Source organism: Oryctolagus cuniculus, chromosome 8, assembly GCF_051225735.1.
Source record: "Oryctolagus cuniculus isolate XC-2025 breed Fujian yellow rabbit chromosome 8, ASM5122573v1, whole genome shotgun sequence".
Lineage (NCBI taxonomy): Eukaryota > Metazoa > Chordata > Mammalia > Lagomorpha > Leporidae > Oryctolagus > Oryctolagus cuniculus.
Genome location: NC_142874.1, coordinates 12591690 through 12608791, shown reverse-complemented (window position 1 = coordinate 12608791; position 17102 = coordinate 12591690). Strand labels below are relative to the sequence as shown.

The following is a 17102-nucleotide window of genomic DNA, read 5'->3' as shown; positions in this document are numbered from 1 at the left end:
GATCCTGCCTTTGTATGTCATTAAAAAAAAAAGTGCTGCAGCTGGGACTAGACCCGGTGCTCATAGGGGATGCCAGCACTGCGGGTGGCAGCTTAACCTGCTGTGCCACGACGCCGGCCCTGACACTGCAGTGTACATAGCTGAGATTATATCCATCCTGAGAGGTTTAGCTCTGTTCTTTGATCTGTACAGAAACATGTTTTCAAAGCAGGGCAAAGAGCTGCTTCAGGATCTGCCAGTTCACCAGGTAACAGAACTTCCCACAACAGGTAAACCTGAGAAACATAAGTTGACGCTGCCAGGAAATAGTTTAGCAAATGAAGCACTTAAATAGTTCTTTCCCTTTGATTGTAACACTTAACAATTTAATGATTTCTGCACTTTTATTAAGAAAGCAAAATAGGTGACAACTCATATTCAAAACTGGCAGCCAGATACTCAGACAAAAATCACATTTATTTCAATAGCTCAAAGTGCAAATACAGCAAGTCAATTCACAAAGTTTCAAGAGACAGCTTTAAGTATATTGAAAACCTGATATACCAAAACGAAAGGGTATATAGTGGAAATAAAGCTCCTCAATTTTTAAAAAAATTCAAGTACTTTGGAAAACCTTTAGACTAAAATATTCCATTTACATCAATTCAGAACTGCCTTGATCTCCAGATGCCAGCAGCACATTTCAGTCACACGTGGCTCTTCAGAGGAAGCCACCCCAGAGTGGGCAGCCCACGCAGGCGCGAGGCTCCCAGTGTGGGCGACAGCTCACCTGGCAGCTTCAGTCACTCAACCCCTTCAACCGCTGTGGTTTAAGCCATGGCATTCTGCTCTCAGGCAAATTCTAAAAAAGCTGAATATAAGGCCAACCCCACGCTTCAGGATTTTCTGAAAATCACCAGTGTGTATCTAAAAGATTTAAAGACCAGTGTTGACTTCAGGCCTACGGTATTGCTGGGGCAAGACTCGGGTTAATACGTTTGCTGTTACGTACGACCTTTCAGTGAGGCTAGCAAAGAGGCCTTGAAAACTTCTCACGAAGACTGTACTTAAATAGGCATGTGTCTGTTTCGGCGTCTATAGACTTGTATGTAGAGTAGAAAAAGGTCCCGCTAAGGAAGGTACCGAAAGGTTGTTAATGTTCTCGCTGTCACGAGGCAGCCAAGACACATACTTGTTTCTGCCCCCCAGAAGCGATGTTAGCCACTAGTTCCAATTCGGGAAACCATGCTGTTCAGGAAGGTTTACAGGATGTTCATTCCGTTTTTTTCTCCAGCTTCTTCTTTTCGTAATAGGCATGGAACTGGCAGTCCGTTCCAAAAATCCGGTCCCACCACGTGAATGTGGACGCGTAGTTTCCGATGAAGTTCATGTGGTGGAAGTCGTGATGCCGAGAACCCGCGTAGAAGGGGATGAAATTCAAAGGGTTGAGCGGAATGTCGTAACCACTGGAAAAAAGGACAAAGGTGAGTCAGGGAATGCAGGCTTCTCGGGTGGCTGCCATTTCTTTTTCTTTTTCTTTTTTGCCAGGCAGAGTTAGACAGTGAGAGAGAGAGAGACAGAGAGAGTTATAGACAGTGAGAGAGAGACAGAGAGAAAGGTCTTCCTTCCATTGGTTCACCCCCCGAAGTGGCCGCCACGGCTGGCGCTGTGCCAATCCGAAGCCAGGTGCTTCTCCTGGTCTCCCATGTGGGTGCAGGGCCCAAGCACTTGGGCCATCCTCCATGGCACTCCCGGGCCACAGCAGAGAGGTGGACTGGAAGAGGGGCAACTAGGACAGAACCGGTGCCCCAACCAGGACTGGAACTCGGGGTGCTGGCCAGGTAGCTTCCATTTTCACTAACAGTCACATGCTCACTCACTAGCTCAAATAATGATCACTTACCCTAAGTCACTTTTCTGACATGTTCACAACAGACAGTGACAGAAAAAAGGTGCATATTCTACAAACCACTGCAGGGAATTTTTAAAGAAACTTTGAAAGATCTATGGAAATTACACATCAGGAATGAAAGACGGGGTTGTAAGAAGACATAAGTTCATAGCAACTATTTCTCTTTCCTGCTTCACAGGAACTTTCTCCCCATAGTCTCTAACAATTGTAAACAAAGATCATAATCTATCTTTTTAGAAAAGTGAGGTGAAATTAGCATCACTGTTGTGGCAACTTATTTTACTTTTTTAGGCAATGACAAGTTGGAATTAAATATACAATAAAATACTAGCTTGCTTGTCTACAGTTGGGGGCACCTAAGTGATTTCTATTTATTTACTTAAAAGATTTATTTGAAAGGCAGAGTGGATTGATCTTCATCTGCTGGTTCGCTCTCCCAGTGGCCACAATGGCTAGGGAAAAAGCCAGGAGCCAGGAACTTCATCCTGGTATCTCATGTGGGTGGCAGGGTTCCGAGTACTTGGGCCACCTTCTGCTGCTTCCCCAGGCACGTTAGCAGGAAGCTGGATCAGAAGTGAAGCACCTGGGACTCCAACCACAATGCAAGTGGTGACTTTAGCCGCTGCACCACGACACAGCCCCACTATCAGTGACTTTAAAGAGGAGTACCATTTAGAGTTCCCACTTTTATTTCTAAGTATATCTACAGATGTCCAGTTAGACCTATCTGAGCCAGCCCAACTCCACCTTGCTTTCAGTGCCTGAAGAGAGCAGAAGCAGCAGTGGGAGGAACGAAGGAATGAAAGGGACGCCAGCTGTAATTACTCACCGCCTAGGACTAGACCATTAATTCTGCTACTTTAGTGACTTAGAAGTAATTCTTAAAATTTAATATTCTGCATTCAGGGACAGAATAAATCTCAAGTCAAAATGCAATGAACATGGGATTTTAATATAATGAAAAATGAGGGGCTGGCGTAGTGGCACATTGTGGCAGGCCACTGCCCATGATGCAGGCATCCCCCGTTCGAGTCACGCTGCTTCCAATCCCTGCTAACGCTTCTGGAAAGGCAGCAGAAGGTGGCTCCGGTACGTGGGCCCCGGCCACCATGTGGGAGACCTGGATGGAGTTCCAGGCTCCTGGGCTCGCTCTGCCCCAGCTCTGACCATGGTAGAGATCTGGGGAGTGAAGCAGCAGATGAAAGATCGCTCTCTCCCACTCTCTCTTTCTCTCCCTCCCCTCCCCCGTAACTCTGCCTTATAAATAAATGTTTTAAAAATATATATAATGAAGGGGCGGGGGCAGGGGGAGATGGGTAGACCTGGCGCCCGCACCCCTGTCCTGGCCTCCGTGCACTGCAGCCTCTGACATGGACAGAGGCCTCAGCCCCTTCGGCTTTGAATCCGAAGCCCCCCCTTCCCCTCAAGAGCCTTTGTCCTGCCCGAGGGAGGAGGCTGCCACAACTAGAAAAAAAAAAAAAATATATATATATATAATGAAAGATGAAGCATGTAAAAAGGTGTTCGGTATAAATATTTTCCCGCAAAATACCTTCCAATCAACAGAAAGGAGGCACCTGAAGTATGCGCATACTGCTAGGAGCACTTTCACACTCTAAGTGTGCTCTGACCAGTGCTGGACCGCAGAGGCTGGAAGCCTCACGCAGTGAAAGCTCAACGTTTCAACCTAAGAGCTGCTCAAGTTTATTACAGGATAAAGAAATTACATTATATGATACAATGGTAACAGCACAGATCAGAATGGAACATCTAGTATTTGAATTTTTACCCAATGATTATGTTGTTTTCTTAAAAAGATTAATCTCACCTATTAGTCTCCTTAGAAATACCGATAATCTTATGACCATGTTATCTTTTTTTAAAGATTTATTTTACTTATCTGAAAGAGTTTCAGAGAGACAGGTAGAGCCAGAGAGAGAGAGAGAGAGAGAGGTCTTCCATCTGCTGGCTCACTCCCCAAATGACCGCAACAGTAAGAGCTGAGCTGGTCCGAATCCAGGAGCTGCCTCTGGGTCTCCCGCAGAGGTGCAGAGGCCCAAGGACTTGGGCCATCTCCTGCTTTTCTAAGCCACAGTAGAGAGCCAGATCAGAAGTGGAGCAGCCAAGACCTGAACCAGCGCCCACGTGGGATGCCGGCATTGCACGCTGAGGCTTCAACCTGCTGTGCCACAGTGCCGGCCCCAACCATGAATAGAATAGAATAGAAATCGCAACTCACCTATGGACATCAATGGTTTCTATCAAACGAACAGTCACCCACGCCCAAAGAAGAATTACATGATCACACAAAAGCAAGATTCCAATGAAAAATCCAGTTCCAAGAATCAGGGTTTCCAAAGGGTGTGCATACTCAGCTTCCATTCCAAATGGAGCCTAAAACAAACAGATTAAGAATTCCTTAATACAGCGTGATGGTTAACCTGGAGAGGCAAGGTAAAGCTCTTGTTAAAATGAGGCTAACATTTAAATTAGCAGAGTTTGAGAAAAGCAGTTTATTCCTCATGAGAGTGGGTTTCATCTACTCAGCTGAAGGCTTTAAGCGCACAGACAGACAGGCTACCTGAGACAGAAGGGATTCTGAGAAATGCTGCCTGCGTTTCCACTGTGCTGTTCTACAGAGTTCAGACTCAAGACTACCTGAATTCCATCGAGGCTCATCTGAACTTCTAGCCTGAAACTTACACTACAGAATCAGACTTCCTAGCTCCAACAGCTGCACAAATAAATTCCTTAAAACTAATCTCTCTCTCTAGGATATATGCCCTATTGATTATGCTTTTGTGGAAAACCTTAATACATAAATTCCATTTATACATAGTTTCCTAAAATTTTAGTGTTTCTATATGTAATGATACTAATTTCTACCACATTTATAAATAGTAACTCTTAATAAAAATAACATTTTTTCCTGCCAAACATCAAAAAATCTAGAGGAATAAAATCTTAATAACTTTCATTGATGGTTTAAGGAAATGAAATCAAACTGCCTATAACTCTTTTTTTTTTTTTTTAAAGATTTATTTATTTATTGAAAGGCAGAGTTACAGAGGCAGAGACAGAGACAGAGACAGAGAGAGAGAGAGAGAAAGTCTTCCATCTGCTGGTTCACTCCTAGATGGCTGCAATGGCTGGAACTATGCTGACCCAAAGCCAGGAGCCAGGAGCTTCTTCCTGGTCTCCCACGAAGGTGCAGGGACCCAAGGACTAGGGCCATCTTCTACTGTTTTCCCAGGCCATAGCAGAGAACTGGATTGGAAGTAGAGCAGCCAGGACTCAAACAGGCACACATGGGATGCCGGCATTGCAGGTGATGGCTTTACCTGTATATGCCACAGTGCTAGCCCCTAACTCTAACTTTTTATTTACACATTTGTATTTGTTCTGCTAAGAAAAGGATACTTGATTTACATACCAGGTACCTGGTCCTCCCTGCCCTTACCTACAGTTTCAAGTACATGAAATAAACAATTCATAAGTTCTAAGCAGAGCACCATCTGAGTACTGTGATGAAATTTCTTGCTGTCCCACCCTGGACATGAATCATCCCTGTGTCCAGCACACTACCCACTCGATAGTGACACCGCTGCTGGCTGAGTCATCAGTTTAAGATATGGGGTCTGGAGCTGGTGCTGCGGCATAGAAGGTTAAGCCTCTGCCTACAGTGCTTGCATCCCAAATGGGTGCCAACTTGAGTCCTGGATGCTCCACTTCTAATCCAGCTATGCCAGGGAAAGCAGCAGCAGATGGGCCACGTGCTTGGAGGGCCCAGAAGAAGCTTCTGGCTCCTAGCTTTGACCTGGCCCAGCCCTGGCCATTGTGGCCATCTGGGGAGTAAACCAGTGGATGCAAGATAGCTCTCCTCCCTTCTCTCTGTATCTCTACCTTCCAAATAAATATGTATCTTTAAAGATATATATATAGGGGCCGGTGCTGTGGCGCAGTGGGTTAACACCCTGGCCTGAAGTGCTGGCATCTCATATGGGCGCCGGTTCAAAACCCGGCTGCTCCACTTCCTGTCTAGCTCTCTGCTATGGCCGGGAAAGCAGTAGAAGATGGCCCAAGTCCTTGGGCCCCTGCACCCATGTGGGAGACCAGGAAGAAGCTCCTGGCTTCTGGCTTCGGACTGGCACAGCTCCGGCTGTTGTGGACCTCTGGGGAGTGAACCAGCGGATGGAAGACCTCTCTCTCTCTGCCTCTCCTCTCTCTGACTTTCAAATAAACAAAAAAAAATTTTTTTAAATCAAATCTTTAGGAAAAAAGCCAATAAATATATATATCTTTGTGGATAAGGGGGTACTACTGTAATCAAGATTATCTCAGAACATACTGACATGGCCAGTTTGACAAAGCTACATCAAAGCAGTTCTGGTAAAAATTAAATCTTTATTTTTGTGAAAGTCAGCTATGTGTTATAGATGTATTAAAACTAACTCATCAATTATTTTAGGAATTTAAATATTAAAGGTTTATTGTTTTGAGGTCACATGTGACTCTTAACATTGCAACAATGGCTATATAGCTTTCTGGACACAAGGATGAGAGTCTGAACTATTTCATACAATTTTTTTCTTTTCAGTCTCAATTTACCATGAAATTTAGATAACGAAGGAAATTTGTAGAACTGGTTTTGTGTATGTATATTTCCTTAATAACCAGAAATACAAACATCACTGACAATTTTTTTTTAAATGGTCAGGCAATAAAAACATTCTACCTCTAACAGAAAAAAAGTATTAAAATATTTCTAACATACCTGAAACTCATGATGAATTTTGTGAATATATTTATATATTCTCTTATGGTGTAAGAGTCTGTGCAGGAAATAGTGCCAGGTGTCCTCAATGACTGCACAGCCAAAGCAACGTGCCAAAATCCAGTACCTTCAAAGACGGAAACACTGCCATGTGATGAGGTAACTTAAACAACTCTTGAGTTACAACCAAACAACCAGTTACAGTTTCACCTAACTGGACGTGTTAACACATTCTCAAAACCACCAGACATAGCTACACGACTGTTAATACTGTATTTCATTCTGCCAAAAATCCACAGGCATAAGATCAAGATAAGAGGGGGCCGGCGCTGTGGCATAGCGGGTAAAGCTGCTGCCTGCAGTGCCAGCATCCCATATGGGTGCCAGTTCAAGTCCTGGCTGCTCTACTTCCGATCCAGCTTTCTGCTATGGCCTGGGAAGGCAGTAGAGGATGGCTCAAATCCTTGGGCCCCTGCACCCTCATGGGAGACCTGGAGAAAGCTCCTGGCTCTGGATCGGTGCAGCTCCGGCCGTTGCAGCCAACTGGGGAGTGAACCAGTGGATGGAAGACCTCTCTCGCTCTCTCTCTCTGCCACTCATTCTCTCATTGTGTAACTCTTACTTTTAAATAAATAAATACATATTTAACAACAACAAAAAAATATAAAGGTAAGAAACAAAACCCAAAACCTCCAGGAAAAAATAATATTGATAAAGAACCTGAATTAAGATTGGTAATAGCAAAGTTACATCTTTTCTACCAGGACATACTTTAAGGGCAATGGGCAAAAAGTAACTTATAAACAAAAATACTTGTATGCAGAAACTATTCCATATGCTGAATGTACAAAAGCATATAGTTATTGCTCTTATGTAGTTATTGCTGTTCAGCCTTTTGGTGAAGATCAAGTGTGAAGCACACAGCTGTCTCTCAGTATCTGTGGATGCTCAAGTCCCTTCTACAAAATATCACATTTGCACATAACCTAAGCACATCCTCTCATATACTTAAAATCATGTCTAGATTACTTTTAACACCCAAGATAATGTAAATGCTGTATAGCTACACACTGTCACCTCTATATTCAGGCATGTCAGCATTGACAATCGCATTCAAATATTATTTGAACACAAATCCTGCACTCCTATAAATATACCTTTGTGTTTATATGGACACAATTTTTATAAACCTCACAAACTACTCATATTTTTCATTCATTTTAGACTTCAAATGTACAGTATTTTTTCCAAGTATAAGCAGATATATCTGTAAAAGTCAGGTAAAGGATGCTATGAAAACTGATGATAGTAATTCATCTTCCAATAAAATATTCCACTAAAATGCAGGATCAGGAACACTGTAAGTTGCTCCTGTGGTTTTACTTTCCTGTTTTAGAATGTTACTACTTTAAAGGTTTAGAATAAACATTAACCAAATGAAGAAATAACATAGATATAAGTTTAATTTAATTGGATAATAAACCATGCCTGGGAATAAAAATCAAACTTCTATCCACATACCATCTTGGCATTCTTTCCCAATCATAAGGAATGTTAAAAAATTCTGTAAAATAATAGGTTCCACAAATCAATGGCAGCTGGATAAAAAAGTGGTTAAAGAGAAGTACTTTAAAACATTTCCACTGGTTTTCAAATGTTTCTGGTTTATCCTATGGAGAAAAACACAATATTTAATGTCAGTTTAGCTTGACAACTGGAAGTGAATTCCTAATTTTTTCTCTAATGTTCGTAGTGGACCTTAACTCACTTGTTAGTTGTTTAACTCTGTTATAACCATTGTCCCTGTTTTCAATAAGTGAAGAGACTGCTAATGGGACAGACTCAGCCATAAGGATCTTAAACAAACCAAATAAACCAAAATTCAGGCTTCAGATGAAAATGGCCTTTCAATCTCTCTGTAAAGTAGTTGTAGCCCACTAAAATACTATCTGTTCTTTCTTTTATCTCATTTCATTTTAATGCCACTCATAGACCCTGGACTGAAAAAGCTTCTCCTCTCTGGAAAGGTTACCATCTCTGACAAATGAGTCGACCACAGACGCAGTACAGGAAGGAAAGGACGTTTTTGCCTGGCACACTGTACCAGGACTCAGTCCTACAAGTTAATCAGGGCTGACACACAGCAGCCAGCATCACCCCTGCAGATGAGCTTACGACATGCTGCCTGAATTCTGCCTTTCGCAGCAGGCACTTTGATAAAAGGCACTTCGGAATGCCCGTGATCTTGACTGAGGATGACAGGAAAGTGTCCTGGAGTCCACATTCCTTTATTCTTCCCTCCTCTGGTCTGGCGTCTGCTGTCACCTGACCCCCTGCATTATTCCCAGAGAGGATCCATGCTGCTGTGCCTTGCTTGAAGTGGGACTCACTGGGAGAGGCTAAGAAGCTAACAGAGAGGAGATCATGTGTACAGGCTACCCACCCAAGTGTACTCAGTGCATACGAATTACTCTCCAGAGACAAGCACTCGCAACATGTCTACCACCCAAAGACCCTGTGCCCTTGAGTTTTAGTTTGGCATGACTTCTGAAAAGTTAACAGTAACATTAAAAGGTATCACTGGATTACCAAGTGCCCATAAATCATCTCTAATAAGATAGTACAGATTCTCTCCTAGTATGACAGACTCTCCTAGTATGACAGTATACATATCAGCAGAGTTCACTTTACACGCTGATTTTAAAACTGAGAAGGGCACTGTGTCTATCTTAAACACCTCACAGAGGGTTCTCAAGAAACTAGGGGTCTCGCTTCCTTGTTTGGGATGATATGACTGCTACAGAACTACTTACCATTTACTCGTATTTAGGAGGGAAAACAAAACTTTTTGCCTCGTTTAAAGGTGTTTGCACATGAATATAGACTTAGATTTGCTGGGATATCAAGGGTGAGGGTGGAATACAAAATTATACCCACACTTTTCTTTTCCAACAACTTTAAAATTTAAAATTAACGTAAGTTACATGAACATCACATCTACTTAAGACTCGATTTAACAAACTATCCTTGAAACTATCTATAATGATCTAGGGTTGTGTTCTCCAGTACAGGAGCAATCAATAACATGTGGATACTGATGACTAAATGGTGACTTTTAATTGAGATGAGCTAAAATACACACTGAATCTCAAAGACTTGTGAAAATAAGAATATGCAATAGCTCATGAAGAATTTATTTTGATTACATAACCAAATAAGAGTTTAGTTTTATTGGGTCAAATAAAATATAATTATGAAAATTAATTTCACTATTTTTACAAGAAAATTTAAAATTATGTATGTGATTTCATTATATTGTTATTGAACAGTACTAATTCAGCAAAGCTATATTTACTTTTGAAATAATCAACTACATTAATTTGAATTCTACTTCAGGTCTGTCATACTCACCTTCTGAATTTTGTACTTTTTCATGAAAGGTATGAATTGAAATAAAAATCCAGGTAAACAGAACAAGAAATAAAGCAACTCATGAACTACAAGGGATCCCCATGTTGCAATCTGAAACTTCGTATAATTATCCAACATATAGTTCCAGGCATTCTTAAATGGTTCTTGCAGAGGATTCTCAGGCAAAAGGGAATCTACATATTCCACGGCCAAGGACGCGGAGCCAAAGATGCTGCCACTTTCATTTGTTGCCATTTTCTAAACCTCTGCAGGCAGCCTTAGAAGTCTGTAGGACAAAAAAAAAAAAAAAAAAAAAAAGAGAAAAGAAGAAAAAAATTAAATAACCTAAACAATGCAATTCTAAGATGAGTTTCCAAAACGTATTTTTGGGGCGGCATCTGTCACAGTGGTTAAGACACTGCTGGGGACGCACACAGCCCATGTCAGAGTTCCCGGGTTCGAGCTCCAGGTTCACTTCCAGTCCAACCTCTTGACAACGCTCCTGGAAAGGCAGCAGATCACCCCATGGGAGGCCCCAGTGCAGTTTCTGGCTCCAGGCTTTAGCCTAGCTGGCTGTTTGCAGGCAGTTTGGGCATAAGCCAGCAGATAAGATCTTTCTGTGTCTGTCCTCTTTCAAATTAGTTAATTTAAATAATTTTAAATGTGTTCTTGAGTTTCAAAAATAATTCCTAAAGAAGTACCATATTTTCTAAGCAAGATTAAATGTTGTCACCAACCTCATTTGTAGTTACTGCTTTAAAAACCATGTTACACTTTTAGGAGCCAGCACTGTGGTTTAGTGGGTAAAGCTGCAGCCTGCTCCACTTCTGATCCAGCTCTGCTGCAGCCTGGGGAAGCAGTGGAAGACGGCCCGAGTCCTTGGGACCCTGCACCCACGTGGGAGACCTGGAAGAAGCTCCTGGCTTCGGATCAGCCCAGCTCCAGCCGTTGCGGCCATTTAACGAGTGAACCATAGGATGGAAGACCTCTCTGTCTCTCCCTCTGCCTCTCTGTAACTCTGCCTTTCAAATAAATAAAATCTTAAAAAAAAAAAAAAAGACAGACAGACAGACAGACAGACACACACACAAAAGCCATGATGTTACACTTTCAAAGAATTACCTAAAAGAACACTAGAAAGATTAATGTTATTTATTTGAAAGGCAGTTACAGAAACAGACAGATCTTCCATTCTCTCGTTTACTCCCTAAATGGTCACAACAGCTGAGGCTGGGCCAGGCTGATCCTGGAACTCCATACAGCTCTCTCACGTGGCTAACAGTGGTCCAAGCACTTAGGTGATCTTCTGCTGCCTTCTCAGGCACACTGGCAGGGAGCTGGATTGGAAGCAGAATAGCAGGGACTCAAATTGGTGCTCAATGGCATGCTGGCGTTGTGGTTTAACCTGCTATGCCACAATGCTGGCTTCAGAATTTTGATCTTTTATTTTTTAAATTTATTTTAAAGATTTATTTATTTATTTGAAAGGCTGAGTACACAGAGAGAGGAGAGGTATCTTCCATCTACTGGTTCACTCCCCAGATGGCCTCAAGAGCTGGAGCTCGGCCTATCCAAATCTAGGAGCCCAGAGCTTCTTCTGGATCTTCCGTGTGGGTGCAGGGCCCAAGCACTTGTGCTATCTTTTACTGCTTTCCCAGGAGCACTAGCAGAGAGCTGGATCAGAAGTGGAGCAGCCAGGATTCCAAATGGCACCCACATGGATGCCAGCACTGCAGACAGTGGCTTTACCCGCTATGCCACAGTGCCGGCTCTTGAACTATCTTTAAAGAGATTTCCAGTGTGATCTCCATGGAAAAAATTCTGATTTAAATAATCAAGAGTTGAGTTTTAAAATGACACTTATAGTTGACAGAACCTATACAGAAAAAGTCTGCCAAATATGACTAGATAAAAAATACCTTTGGGGGCCAGCACTGTGGTGCAGTGAGTTAATAATGCCCTGGCCTGAAGCGCCGGCATCCCATATGGGTGCAGGTTCGAGATCCAGCTGCTCCACTTCCTATCCAGCTCTCTGCTATGGCCTGGGAAAGCAGTGGAAGATGGCCCAAGTCCTTGGGCCCCTACACCTGCGTGGGAGATCTGGAAGAAGCTCCTGGCTCTGGACCAGCACATCTATGGCCATTGCAGCCATCTGGGGAGTGAACCATCAGATGGAAGACACCTCTCTTTCTCTCTCTCCTCTCTGTGTAACTCTGACTTGCAAATAAACAAACAAATCTTTAGAAAAAAATATCTTTGGCTAGAAAATAAAGATAGTTATAAACAAAACCAAAGATTGAAGGACAAACAGATAAAATTATATCCAACACACAATAAAAGGTTCTAAAGCGTGCTTTAGATAAAAATTAAAAAGCTCAAATGAAAAATGTTAAAGGCCATTCAGAGGTGGTTCACAGAAAAATAAAGGGACATCATCACTAAACAAAAATGCAGCTTGAATTCACTTAAATGAGGAAATGCGCCGTAAAACAGAGGCAATTGTTTAAAAGTTTACTAGTTCCCAGGGTCCAGTGTCCAGTACTGGTAAGGGTGTGGGGAAACAGGCAACATCACACACTGTTGACCGCAGGGCAAATAATCACTTGGGGAAAAACTGGCAGTCATCTATCACAATCCAAAGTGAATACTTGACTCAGCGATTTCCTCACTTGGTGTTCAAAGACAGTAAGAAAAGGCAGAGGAAGCATTGTTTCTAATAGCAAACACACAAAACAAGTAAGTCTATCAACAAAACATGAGTTTCAGCAGTTTTGTTAACTCCTTCCACAGACAATCACATAGCCATTAAGAAGGGCATGATGTGGACATTACATAAAAAGGATGCCTGATGGGGGCTAGCGCTATGGCGCTGCGGTGTAGCAGGTAAAGCCGCCACCTGCAGGGCCAGCTTCCCACATGGGCACTGCTTCAGAGCCCAGCTGCTCCACTTTCTATCTACCTCTCTGCTGTGGCCTGGGAGGACACTGGAAGATGGGCCAAGTCCTTGGGACCCTGCACGTGAGTGGGAGATGCACATAAAAACAGAAAATGCAATGAAGGCTGCAGAGAACACTCCACAGCCGTGACCGCTAACAACAGTGATCACACTCTGAAGATGGGTTTTATTTTAAAGCCCCTTAAGAATTCTTGATGGTGCACAAACTGCTGCCCCCAGCCCCGGCCTCTCAAACTGACCTCTCACCCATGCCACAGATGGGGTAGGTACCTGGGAGCCCAGGCAACTCACATTCTCATCTCAACTTCACGTTCTCATCTGTCTGTCTTCCCCTCCTCAAAGGACTGACACCACAGTGACTAGTGCTACGTCTTTCACTTCCTCAACCTCAAAATGTCTCTGTTCACTATCCTTCCAAGACGGCCCAGTTTTCCATGTCCTCACCTCATCAGGAAACTTGTCTCCCTCACCTAACTTTCTCCTCTGAGTGAGTCTGTTCTCTCAAGTCTACAAACATCCCAGTACTTCTTCTTGAACATGTGTCTCACCCACACTCACTGGACTGCTTGCATTCGGTGCCCCGCCCACGCCCAGACAACTCCAGCGACCCATGAGACTGCAGAATACGACAATCTCCCTGATCTCCACTTCTCTGAAAGTCATCACAAATCCGACATGTCAAAGCAACACCACTTACGGACCCTGTGACCCGATCAGAGCTGCAATTTCATCAAAACTGCAAAAACAGTCACTAAGAGTTCTTCGAGTGAGTGCAAGAAATAATGCATGCGAAGGGCTTGGCATGGGCCTTACAGCAGATTGGCTATAAACAGCCAACAACCATGCAGCAGTTTTTAAATCTTTTTTTTTTTTTAATTTATTTGACAGGTAGAGTTGTAGACAGTGAGAGAGAGAGAGAGAGGGAGAGAGGTATTCCTTTTGTTGGTTCACACTGCAAATGGCCGCTACGGCCGATCTGAAGCCAGGAGCCAGGTACTTCTGCTGGTCTCCCATGGGGTGCAGGGCCCAAGCACCTGGGCCATCCTCCACTGCACTCCCTGGCCACAGCAGAGAGCTGGCCTGGAAGAGGGGCAACTGGGACTAGAACTCAGCACCCATATGGGATGCTGGTGCCACAGGCGGAGGATTAACCAAGTGAGCCACAGCGCCAGCCCTACCCATGACTTCTGACAAGAGAATTGCCCATGAGGGGTTAATATTGTGGCATAGTGGGTTAAACACCAGCATGTCACATTCGAGCTCTGGTTCAAGTCCCAGCCACTCCACTTCCAACTTTGTGCTAATGTGCCTAGGAAGGCAGCAGTAAAAGGCCCAAATGCTTGGGTCCTTGTCACCAATGTGGGAGACCAGGATGGAGTCCCTGACTCCTAGCTTCGGCCTGGTCCAGTCCTGGCTGTTGCAGCCTTCTGGGGAATGAAACCAGAGGATGAAAGATCTCTGTCTGCCTCTCCTTCTCTTTGTCACTTGGCCTTTCAAATAAATAAATCTTCTTTTTAAGCTCTTTGAAAAAAAAAAAAATTCCACATGAGCAGTTTCTTACGTTTTCACTGCCCACTTACTCTCTAGTCTGCTCTCTACTCCCATCACCACACTGAATTTACTGAGGATCTCTTACCTGACAAAGCCAACATTCTTTGGCGCTATTTTATAGTTTTTAAAGATTTTATTTATTTGAGAGGCAGTGTTAGAGAGAGAGAGAGAGAGAGAGAGAGAGAGAGAGAAGTCTTCCCTCCATTGGTTCACTCCCCATCCCCAGATGGCCACAACGGCCAGAGCTGTGCCAATCCGAAGCCAGGAGCCAGGAGCTTCCTCTGGGTCTCCCATGCAGGTGCAGGGCCCAAGGACTTGGGCCATCTTCCCCTGCTTTCCCAGGCCACAGCAGAGAGCTGGATCAGAAGAGGAACAGCAGGGACTCGAACCAGCATCCATATGGGATGTTTTATTTGAACAATCTGGAATAGTTGATGCCTCGCTCCTGTTTCTTGGTTCCTGGGAGCCACAGGCATTCACTCACAATCTGTGCTTGTTGTGTACGGTCACCGTGCTAGCTGCTGTCTTCAGTCCTGACTTTCTAACACACAAACTCCTGTGAGGAACACAAGAAGTAACCAAGCAGAATCACATGGTAAGAACAATGTTGGGGGGGGGGGGCTGGCATAGCATAGAACCTTAGAGTTTCTAAATGCTAACTTAACTGAAACCTAGGACGTGAGGAGGGGGTGACCAGATTAAAACAGGTGGTGTGGGGGGAGAAGGAGAGGCAGAGATGTGACAGCGGATCCAAAATCAAAGACTGGATTGGGCGAGGAGAAAGAACACAGCACTTTCTGATTTGTAGGTCCCTGGGGTAGCTTTTGAGAAAAGACCTGAGAGTGGGGGCTGGGAACTTCCCCGGGTGCCGCCGTCTTCAGTCCCTTCTAACTATTCCAGACTAACTTGAGTGATGGGAACTATCAGTCCCTTCTAACATTCCAGACTAACTTGAGTGATGGGAACTATCAGTCCCTTCTAACATTCCAGACTAACTTGAGTGATGGGAACTATCAGTCCCTTCTAACTATTCCAGACTAACTTGAGTGATGGGAACTATCAGTCCCTTCTAACTATTCCAGACGAACTTGAGTGATGGGAACTATCAGTCCCTTCTAACTATTCCAGACTAACTTGAGTGATGGGAACTATCAGTCCCTTCTAACTATTCCAGACTAACTTGAGTGATGGGAACTATCAGTCCCTTCTAACTATTCCAGACGAACTTGAGTGATGGGAACTATCAGTCCCTTCTAACTATTCCAGACGAACTTGAGTGATGGGAACTATCAGTCCCTTCTAACATTCCAGACTAACTTGAGTGATTGATGGGAACTATCTGCTGTGGAAATCGGACAAGACCCCCTAAAAGCTACACTGTTACTGACAATGCGCTCCCACCCACCACCTCCACCTCAAACCCTCTCCCCTGAACTCCGGCTTCAGGCAGAAGTCCGACCGCCGGTTCCTGCAACTCCTGCCCACTCTCCACCTCCTGTCACACGGTGAGCTGCACCTCCACCTCCTCAGCCATGGCGACACGAGGCACGAGTCCCTCCCGTCTCTGCTTCCATTACACTCTTCACTGTCAGGCGATCAAGAGGCAAGCTCGTGCAATGAGCCTCTAGGAGTTTCACCCATATCCGGGGACACAGTTGTTGTCAAATGAACAAGGTTAAAAAAAAAAAAAAACTAACAAGTCAAGGAAACAAAGTCTGGGAAGAGTCACTTTTCTTTCTGTGTCGCATCCCGGGGCAGCCCGACCGACTGGAACCCCGGAGCAGGCGTAGCAGACCGGCAGCCAGCAGGACCCCGCGGAACTGCGGATTCGCCGAGCTCCGGCCACCGGCGCCCGGGCAGCGCCACTTCCTCGTTGCTGCCTCCACCTTGCCCGCCCCCAACCTCGGCACCCCATACCTGAACCCCAACCCCCGCTCCGTCCCCGTGTCCCGCCTCCCCGGCGGCCTGCGCGGGGTCCCCGCCGCCCCACGGAAAAGCGCTGCGTGGCTGCGGAGGGTCCCGCTACCCGGCTCCTGGTCACCCCTCGGGGGCCTCCTCTCGGACGCCCGACCCCACGCCCCCCGCGCCTCGTCCAAGTTTCCTCAGGGCCTCCTAACGCGCCCCGTCCCCGCACCCCGCGAATGGCACTTCAGCCCCCTGCGCGAGCGCGCACCCACGACCTGCTCCCACGGCGCACGGCTCGGCTCCCGCCCGCCCGCCCCGCCGTCCCAGCGCACGAGCCGCTCTCGCGCTCCCCTCACCTGCACGGCCGCGAGGTGACTGCGCGCCACCGCCACCCAGATTTAGCCAGGTGCTGCGGCCTCGGAAACTACCTCTCCCGCACCGGGGGGTGGAGCCTAGAGGGCGAGACCGGCGCCCGCTGCCATCATTGGCCTTTGAGGGTTCCCGCCCCGCCTCCCCCAGACGCTGATTGGCCCGCGTCGTTGCCGGCAGCGTGTGACTCACGGTAACGAATCCCAGGCGCCCCCCAGCCATTGGCTCCGCGGATGGAGTGAGGA

The 17102-nt window shown here is 45.2% G+C and overlaps 1 protein-coding gene across 1 annotated transcript; it reads right to left on the bottom strand.

The window, feature by feature from the left end:
* Positions 1–435: 435 nt before the first annotated feature.
* Positions 436–16892, bottom strand: MSMO1 (methylsterol monooxygenase 1). The gene is made up of 6 exons (XM_002720556.6): positions 16845–16892; positions 10077–10362; positions 8187–8335; positions 6666–6792; positions 4131–4285; positions 436–1445 (listed from the first exon to the last, which is right to left on the bottom strand). Exons 2-6 carry the CDS (start codon positions 10329–10331, stop codon positions 1253–1255), a joined length of 879 nt encoding a protein of 292 aa, XP_002720602.1. The 5' UTR covers positions 10332–10362; positions 16845–16892; the 3' UTR covers positions 436–1252.
* Positions 16893–17102: the final 210 nt, after the last annotated feature.

What these genes read in the sequence shown, in the direction of transcription:
- MSMO1 (XM_002720556.6), bottom strand. Translation starts at nt 10,331, where the DNA reads ATGGCAACAAATGAAAGTGGCAGCATCTTTGGCTCCGCGTCCTTGGCC. An exon ending in TGGGAAAGAATGCCAAGATG is followed by an intron (nt 6,793 to 8,186) that starts GTATGTGGATAG and finishes CCGTCTTTGAAG; the next exon opens with GTACTGGATTTTGGCACGTT. An exon ending in AAATTCATCATGAGTTTCAG is followed by an intron (nt 4,286 to 6,665) that starts GTATGTTAGAAA and finishes TGTTTGTTTTAG; the next exon opens with GCTCCATTTGGAATGGAAGC.